Source organism: Sorex fumeus, unplaced genomic scaffold, assembly GCF_029834395.1.
Source record: "Sorex fumeus unplaced genomic scaffold, SorFum_2.1 ptg000028l, whole genome shotgun sequence".
Taxonomy (NCBI): domain Eukaryota; kingdom Metazoa; phylum Chordata; class Mammalia; order Eulipotyphla; family Soricidae; genus Sorex; species Sorex fumeus.
The window spans coordinates 3,133,878-3,143,506 of NW_026606085.1; the positions used below are offsets into that span (position 1 = coordinate 3,133,878).

Consider the following 9,629-nt stretch of genomic DNA (forward strand, 5'->3'; position numbering starts at 1 on the left):
AGGGCATTTGCCTTGCATGTAGCCAACCCGGGTTCGATTACTCTGTCCCTCTCATTGAGACCAGCAAGCTACCAAGAGTATCCCACCCACACGGCAGAGCCTGACAAGCTCAGGGGTTACTCTTGGTGGTGCTCAGGGACCATATGGAATGCTGGGAATCGAACCTGGGTCAGCCACTTGCAAGGCAAGCACCCTACCTGCTGTGCTATTGTTCCAGACCCCCTTAATTTCCATTTTCAAAGCATTGAAAGCATAGTTGATAAATCTCTACATTCTTGGTTTTATGGAGATTTGATTCATGACCCAGAGTGTGGTCTGTCATGGAGACTGTCCTATATGTACTGTAGAATAATGTGTACTTAACGTTTGGGGCTTGGAGAGCCATACATATGTATGGTAGATCCATCTATTTCATTTCTCCCATCAAGGTCAGTGTTTCCTTCTTGAGTTTTTGCTCTGTCTAACAGTGATAGATGCATATAAAAGTCTCTTACTACTATTTTTGCTGTCAATCTTTTCTTCATGTCTATTTGTTGTTTTGAATATTTTGACAATCCATAGTTATGAGAAAATATTGCATAGGAATATGAGCTCTGTTCTCTTTCAAGACCATCCTCTTTCTGATCTCTAAATCTACTACTGATCTCATCTCAATAGCCATTTTGTGAATGAGTGATTCGTTTTCCATTATCTTCCCAGCACAAATGAGGAGACTGAATCCAGATACCCAGCCCCATCCAAATATCCAGATGCAGGAAGATGAGGAAAACCTCATTCCCTTTGCCAAGTGAGTACTCCACACTCAGTTGGAAGGATGTGGACAGGGTGGAAAGAAGACTGCATGCCTAGACCTCCCCCAAGAAGTAGGAACAAGGGATAGCATTTCTGGTCTTAGGGGGTTGATAGAATCACACATTTATTTAACCAATACTTGAGAGATAATATAATGGGCAAGGTGTTTTTCTTGCATGCAGCCTATCTGGGTTCAATTCCCAACACCCATATTCACCCCTGGCAGGAATGATCCCTGAGAGCCACTGGGTATAGCCAAAAGACAAACAAGTTTTGAACAGTATTAGGTTCTGAGGAATCAACAGTTAGAAAGAAAGGAGTTTTACTCCTAGAGCTTATATTTTATTTATTTTGGTTTTGGGACCATATCCGGTGGTACTCTGTACTCTAGGATCACTCCTGACAGGGCTCTGGGGAACATATGTAGTACAGGGCATCAAACCCTGGCACAGCCCCATGCAAGGAAAGTTCCCTACCCTCTGTATTATCTCTGGTTCTATTAAGAGTATATTGAAGTGGGGCTGGAGCGATAGCACAGCAGGTAGGGCGTTTGCCTTGCACGCCGCCGACCCAGGTTCAATTCCCAGCATCCCATATGGTCCCCTGAGCACTGCCGGGGTAATTCCTGAGCGCAGAGCCAGGACTGACCCCTGTGCATTGCCGGGTGTAACCCAAAAATAAAAAAAAAAAAGAATATTTTGAAGTAAATCCCAACTTGTGTATAATTTTACGTGATCTTTTCATTGCAGTACAGAGTCAAACTCAAGTCTTCATATTTGCAAGGCAAGCACTGTATCACTGGGCCACATCCCAGCTAAATATATTTTTTGTCTACACCCACAGGAATAAGCCAGGCTTACTTGTGGCTTTTCACTCAGGGACCACTGCTGGTGAGCTTGGAAGACCATATGTGATACCAGGGATTGAAACCAGGTCGGCCATATGCAAGGCAAACACTGTGTACTATCACTCCAGCCCCTGGTCTTTTTTTCTTTTTTCCCCCTCTTTTTTTTTTTTTTTTTTGGTTGAGGGGCAATGTTTTTGGTCACACCTGATGGTGCTTAGGGATTATTCCTGGCACTGTGTTTAGGGGACACTTTTGGCAGTGCTCAGGGAACCATATGTATTACTGGAATTCTGAAGTAGAGTTGGCCACAGGCAAGGTACATGCCTTAACCCCAGGACTTTCTTTCTGGCCTTCATTTTTTGTGGTTGTTTTTTGGTCACACCTGGCGGTTCTCAGGGCTTACTCCTGGTTCTACACTCAGAAATCATTTCTAGCAGAGTCTAAGGGACCATGTGTGGTGTCAGGATTGAACCTGGGTCAGCCTCATATTAGGCAAGAGCCCTACCTACTGTACTATCTCTCTGGCCCATGAGTCCTCATATTAAAAGATTTTTCTCTTAAGACTGGGAAGATAGCTTTAGGGCTGATCATATACTTGGCATAAGAGGACCAGAGTTCAGTCCCTGGTTCCCTGAGTACCAGTCAGAAGGGAATAGCACCTGAGTACTGCCACATATGGCCCATAAAAAAAAAAAAAACAACCAGGTCCAAAGAAATAACTAATGGGCTGAGCACATGCTTTGCATGCAGAATCCCTGGCACCACATGGCCCGCAAGTACCACCTGTAGTGACTTTCAGCACAGAAGAAAGAATAACCCCTGAGTACCACAGGGTATGGCCAAAAAGAAAATCTTTTATAAAAGGATTATTCTCACTGATCTGTGCACAATAAATTGTTGGGGAAAGAATAAGAATGAACGTACGCACCCCTCAAAAATGAGGGCCCAACCCCAGGGGGGAAAGGGTGCTGTTCCTCCGCCTGCTCCCCCTAGGCAGCTCGGTGGCCGCCATCCTCCAAAGGTCACTGGACTGTCAGGTTTGGGCCCTCAGTGACGAGACACGTGGGGCCTCACGGGATGGGTGTGGAGCTGGCCCTTTCCTTCCTGTCCCAACAAGACCCCGAGTTGCCACCCATGAAGGGCCTTTCCTGCTCCTGATCAAGCTGCTCAACGGCCATGATCCCAGAGACTCAGGAACAAATCTCAGAACCCAGTAGGTTTTGGCAGAAATCCCTCCAGATTTAAGTGTTAAAATTTCGGAATTTCAAAATTGCACGGCCACTACTGCAGCCATGCGACATCATATGTTATTCTGAACCAGCAACAGACAACAAATTGTCTACTGTCGCCTTTTCAGCAGACCTGAATGTTGGGGTAAAGGTAAAGGTAAAGGTAAAGGCCCTCCCGTTGATCGTCGATTTGCTCGAGCGGGCCCAGTAACGTCTCCATTGGAGACTTTGTTGTTACTGTGTCTGGCATATCGAATACTCTGGGTAGCTTGCCGGGCTCTCCGAGAGGGGCGGAGGAATCGAACTCGGTTGGCCATGTTGGCCGCTTGTAAGGCGAACGTAAAATCCCAAATAATAATGGTGGGTCTGGTGTCAAAATATTGAATGTGATCAAAGTAGAGAGAGAGTAATGTGGAAATCATCTGCCCCACAGGTAGGGGGAGGGTGTGGGATGGGAGTATACTGGGGCTTTTGGTGGTGGAGAATGGGCACTGGTGAAAGGATGGGTGTTTCATTGTATGACCAAGACTTAAACCCAAAAGCTTTGTAACTGCTCTCACGGTGATTCAATAAATAAAATTATTAAAAAATGGGGGGGGGAAATGAGGGCCCAGAGAGATAGTACAAGGATTAAAGTGCTTGCTTGCTGGTGACCAACTCAGAATCAATTCCAGAACTGCATATGATCACCTGAGTATCACATGGTAGACACACATGGTATGTGTGTGTGTGTGTATACAAAAGCTGAATATATATACATATATATATATATATATATAGAAGTAAACCTGCAAGGAATAGTCAAATTTGGGTAGAATTAACAGAACTTACTGATAGATATGGGAAGAGAGGAAAAGTGAAGTATACCAGAGTTTCTTTTTTGGTAAACCAAGATAGTTTTAATTCAAACTTATTTAGAAAGGTGTGAGGAGAAAGAAAGAGATGTACATGTTCTAGAGAGAACACAGGCTTCTCCAGTGTGGAAATGGGCAAGCAAAGAAACATAGAGACAAGCAAGAGAGATACACGTTCATGGGAGAACACAGGCTTGAAGAGCAAGCTGGTATACCAACTTTTTGATACTAGAAACTTGGCATTTGGAGAGGGGGCTTTCACTGAGTTGGGGTAAGATAGGAAGGAGATATTGAGTGAGCATCTGAACATGAAAAATTTGAAGCCCAAGGGAGGAATGGAGGCTAGAAATAAAGATTTGGGAGTCTTCAGCACATTAGTAGTATTTGTTTATTTATTTATTTATTTATTTGGGGGTGGGGTGGAGAACCAAACCTGGTAATGATCTGGGAATACTCCTATCTTCAGAGACCCCTCTTGGTGGTGCCAAGGATCAAAACAAGGTCAGCCCCATGCAAAGCAAGCACTTTACCCACTATACTATCTCTCCAGGTCCCATTGGTAGTATTTTAAAGCAAGGATGAGATTTTCTAGGGGAGAAATAGGGAAAATTAAAGATCCATATCTGGGCTGGGGAGATAGCTCAAAGGGGTATTATGCATGCTGAAGGCCCAGGTTTGATCCCTGGCACCACAATGTCGCCTGAATACTGCCAGAAAAAACCCTAAAGAACAACTGTTCAAAGTTGTTCCTGAGCACTTGAAAGTGCTCCAAAACAAAAGCCCAAGTCTAAATCCCAGAATACTCTTCAAGAGATGAGAATGGTGATTATTCAATCTGAGGGTTTAAGAAGTCATAAGCATTATTCTAAAACAGCTCTGATAACCCTCCTGCCCTACAGGTGATAGTTCTTCTGAGATAGGGAAGACAAAGCAGGAATAAATAAATTCTGCTGAAATGGATCACAGAATTGCCCAAGAAATCCTGTCATATGACCTTATTTTCCAGGCCCTTCTTAACAATCTAGCTTGCAAAGCATATTATATTTTGGTGATGGAAAGATGTTTGAGACTCAGTGAGATCTGACATATTGAGGTGATACTGAAATATTGAGGGGAGTCAGTATCTCCCCTCACACCAGCACTCACATCCTTTTCAAATCAGAGATCTTATCACCTTTATCAGCTAAAATGGATTAGGGAACACAGCCTGAGTGAACCTGAGAGTCTGATGGAGAGACAAGGCCTCTGAATCTCTGGAATAAAGAATCAGAATTCACACTACGTCTTCATCTCAGGTATTCCAGGGTGGTCAGCCGAACACCACCCCCCAGCTTGCCTTCCCAGAGCCTCAGACTGACACCCAAGCGTTATGGAGATTTCTTCTGGGAGAACATAAGTAAAAGACCCAGGTGGGTAGAAATAGTTAAAAAAAAAAAAAAAAAGCTAACTAAAGGCACTTGGTGAGGCCCTACGGTTTATTTGGTTTGGGCTTTTCATTTGTTTGTTTTGGGGTCTTTGGGCCACACCTGACAGTACTTGGGGACAATTCCTAGTCCTGTGCTGCCAGCAATACTCAAAGGATCATGTAGTGCCAGTGATTGAACCAAGGTCAGTCACACACAAGGCAAGTGCCATAACCCCTGTGCTATCTCTCTGGCCCTATCTGATTGCTTCTGGTTTGTTTTTGAGATTTTATATTTTCATTGTTTTTTATTTTTTTATATTGGTAGGGGGCAGTGCAGGGATTCCAACCCAAGGCTTTATATAGCACAGTGGGTAGGGCGTTCGCCTTACAAGCGGCCAACATGGCTGACCCGAGTTCGATTCCTCCGCCCCTCTCGGAGAGCCCGGCAAGCTACCGAGAGTATCTCGCCCGCAAGGCAGAGCCTGGCAAGCTCCCCGTGACGTATTCGATATGCCAGACGCAGTAACAACAAAGTCTCCAATGGAGACGTTACTGGGCCCGCTCGAGCAAATATATATATATATATATTTGTGTCAAGTGCTCTGCCTATGAACTACATCCCAGACCAGAGTCTCTAAAATTTTTCATTTGTTTTTGGGGTCTTCAAGACCACATCAGATATGCTCGGGAGCAATTCCAACTTTCTGCTCAGGAATAGTTCTCGGGGACCATATGTGGTGCCAGAGATTGAACTGGGGCCAACTGAATGCACAGCAAGTATCTTACCCCTATGCTATCTCTCCAGACCCAGAGGATCTACAGTTTTTAACTATATAAGGACTTACAGAAATAAGCCCTAATCTAGGGATAATTGTCCCTACTGACTGGTAGATGTTATAGTCTCTAATGTCAAATAGGTACAGGGTTGGGAAAAACTCATTTAGAGGAAACAGAAATGATGATGGTGTCCTCTCTGCATTTAACTCCCTTTTATGCTTTATAGCCCCACCTGGATGGAGGAACAGTACTTCCCACCCCAACTGGTATGAAAAACTAAATGTGCTTCAACACTTCTCCTCTGTTAAAATAGTACTACTGCCGTCCTGTCCTCAGCTCTCCTGACTGCCACTTCCTTCTGTTATACCCCCAATAATGCACTGACCAGGCCTTCCTTTCCGTGAATTGATCATTATTATGCCTTTCACAGCACAGTTATGTTTTCATGATGTGGGTTTTCCAAGAGTTTTCATTATCTGTGTTAACCTGAGATCCCATGAGATACCCAGCTCTGTTATCTAGCTCTTTTTCCCATCCCCCGGAACAGAAAGTCTCTGCTAGGTCACAGCCTGACTTGTATCGCCCAGAAGGGCTCCCACCTCCTGAGATGCTTTGCAGAAGAAAAAGGAGATCACATTTGTCAGGGATGCAACGGGGAACTGGGGGCACCCCAGCCCGGGTGAGGGCTGTCACTTACCACCTGGAGGATCTAAGAAGGAGACAGAGAATCATCAATGAGTAAGGAGAGACTTCTGGGCACTGGGAACTAAGCAGGGTTGGGGGCTGGGGGAAGGATGATTTGAACCTAGAAGGGGTGGAGGGCTTTCCGGGAACTCAATAGTTTGAACCATGGACTTTATGTGATTGAAGCAGAATTTCCATAAAGTGGAAAGGAAAAGGGAACTCAGGGGTGAAGGATGAGCAACATAAACTGGAAGGAATGGAAACTGGATCACTGAAGATAGGAAAGCATTCCATAGAACTGGAAAATAGTGAGGTTACCTCTGAGTCCCAGAACTGAAAGGAGCAGTCTGAAGGGAGCGAAAAGTTTGGAGTAGGGTTCTGGAAATCACAGAACAATACCCCTGAGTCCCAATTGAAAATGTTTCATAGAAGAAAGACTGGAGGCAGTAAGCCTGGTCTCCAGGCATTTCCTTCCTAAGCCTAAAGTCTCCACAGTATGAAGGAGGCCCAGTGGGGCAGCTCTGCGGCTGCAGCTGCATCCGCTCCCCTGATGCTGGATGAAGGTGACTGTGGACTCCCCAGTGCCACCCAATGTCCTGATCTAGAAGAGGAGAGAGCACCTTATCCACTGGAACAAGATCATCATCTCACTCCTGGAAGGGCCCAGGTATGTTTAGAGAGGTGCTTAGTGGGGTGCTAGAAGGTGGTGCACATACCTGGGTCTTGTATTGAGAGAAAAAGTGAAGAACCTGGTTGGATAGATACGTTTCAAAGGAACAAAACTAAAGAGATGGTAGCCGGGACTGGAGTGATAGCATAGCAGGTAGGGCGTTTGCCTTGCACACGGCTGACCCCAGGTTCGATTCCCAGCATCTCATATGCTCCCTAGCATCGCCAGGAGTAATTCCTGAGTGCATGAGTCAGGAGTAACCCCTGAGCATTGCCGGGTGTGACCCAAAAAGCAAAATAATAATAATAATAATAATAATATAATCACTGTATCACTGTCATCCCGCTGTTCATCAATTTGCTCAAGCGGGCACCAGTAACATCCCCATTCACCCTAGCCCTGAGAATTTTTTTTTTAATTTTTATTAGTGAGACACCATGAAGTACAGTTGTAGACTTACAAATTTTTGTGCTTGGGTTTCAGTTATACAATGATCAAGTACCCATCCCTTCACCAGTGCCTATTTCCCACCACCATGGATCCCGGTATCCCTCCCACCCCCGATTCCTTCCATCCCACCCTGCCTCTGTGGCAGGGCATCCCCTTTAGTTCTCTCTCTCCTTTTGGGTGTTGTGGTTTGCAAAAGAGGCATTGAGTGGCAATCATGTTTGGTCTATAGTCTACTTTCAGCATGCTTCTCCCACCCTGGGAGGATCCTCCCAACACCCTTTATTTGGTGCTCCCTTCTCTATCTGAGCTTCCTTTTCCCCTAGCATGTGTAGCTGGCCTCCAAGCCATGGAGCAAAATTCCTGGTACTAACCTCGGCCATTCTTGGGTGTTAGTCTCCTACTTTGTTACTTTATGTTCCCCAGATGAATGCAATCTTTCTATGTCTATCCCTCTCTGACTCATTCCGCTTAACATGATACTTTCCACGAAGTACCACTTGTATGGGCTAGAGCGATAGCACAGCGGTAGGGCGTTAGCCTTGCACGCAGCCAACATGGTCGACCCGAGTTCGATTCCTCTGCCCCTCTCCGAGAGCCCGGCAAGCTACCGAGAGCATCTCGCCCGCACGGCAGAGCCTGGCAAGCTCCCTGTGACGTATTCGATATGCCAAACACAGTAACAACAAGTCTCACGATGGAGACATTACTGGGCCCGTTTGAGAAAATCGATGAACAACGGGAGGATAGTGATAGTGACCACTTGTATGTAAATTTCATGACTTCATCTTTTCTAACTGCTCCATTGTGTAGATGTACCAAAGTTTCTTTAACCAGTCATCTGTTCTCGGGCACTCAGGTTTTTTCCAGATTCTGGCTATTGTAAAGAGTGCTGCAATGAACAAACGAGTGCAGATGTCACTTCGACTATACATTTTTGCCTCTCTGGGATATATTCCCAGGAGTGGTATTGCTGGGTTAAATGGGAGCTCAATTTCTAATTTTTTGAGGATCGTCCATACTGTTTTCCAAAAGGGCTGAACCATTTGGCATTCCCACCAGAGTGAAGGAGGGTCCCTTTCTCGCCCATCTGCTTCCAGCACGGTTGCTTTTGTTCTTGTGGATGTAGCCCTGAGATTTTAGCGGCCTCTCTTACTTGTCCTTCCCAACCGTGCCTCATTGGAGGCTCTTTCAGGATCAGGAGAATGAGACCCATTATTGTTACTGTGTTTGGCATATCGAAAACGCCATGGGGAGCTTGCCAGGTTCCGCCGTGCGGGCAGGAAACTCTCGGTAGCTTGCCGAGAGTATATAATAATAATAATAATAATATAAAAAAAACAAAGCAGGTGATAGCCAAGGATTTGGAGATGCCTGGGCTTGGGAACTAGGAAATTTCAGAAAGATGTGTGTATTCATATATATATGATATATATATGTATATATACTCCAATTTTTTCCCCTCTTACAGCTGCTTTGGTCTCCCTGGACTCCCCTCGGCCGTAAGGGGTCTTATCTTTCCCGCTATCAGGCTTCCTGCAGCACTGGCACACCCCTTTACAGTCCCTGGGAGCCGGAGCTGCAGTCTGAGGAGTGAGAAGGACCCTCCAAGAGGCTTGTGCTGCCCCGGGAAGCCATGGCTTGGCCCCATCACTGGAATCGCCTCCATTTATGGCATCAGGCGTTTCCCTTTCCTTGGCCTTTCCCAACTTCCGCTCCCATTTAAATGGTCCCCGCGGTGTCCCACCTCAACCCAGCCCTCCTGCAGCTACGCCCCACCTCCTGTCGTCACCCACATCCCGCTGCCAGAGAGCTTCTTTTAAAAAAATAAATAAATGAGCAGAAATGAAGCTGAGCCCTGAGTCGTGGTCTTGGAGCAGGGCGGAGAGGCTCGGGGGGAAGCGGAGCTGCTTTCCCGGCTCCA

At 45.8% G+C, this 9,629-nt stretch overlaps 1 protein-coding gene across 1 annotated transcript; it reads left to right on the forward strand.

Annotated features, from left to right (window-relative positions):
- Nucleotides 1-443: 443 nt before the first annotated feature.
- INCA1 (inhibitor of CDK, cyclin A1 interacting protein 1) lies at nt 444-9,503 on the forward strand. The gene is made up of 6 exons (XM_056115169.1): nt 444-787; nt 5,018-5,131; nt 6,131-6,170; nt 6,452-6,642; nt 7,084-7,255; nt 9,177-9,503. The coding sequence occupies exons 1-6, from the start codon at nt 669-671 to the stop codon at nt 9,300-9,302; spliced, it is 762 nt and encodes a 253-aa protein (XP_055971144.1). The 5' UTR covers nt 444-668; the 3' UTR covers nt 9,303-9,503.
- The last annotated feature ends 126 nt before the right edge of the window (nt 9,504-9,629 follow it).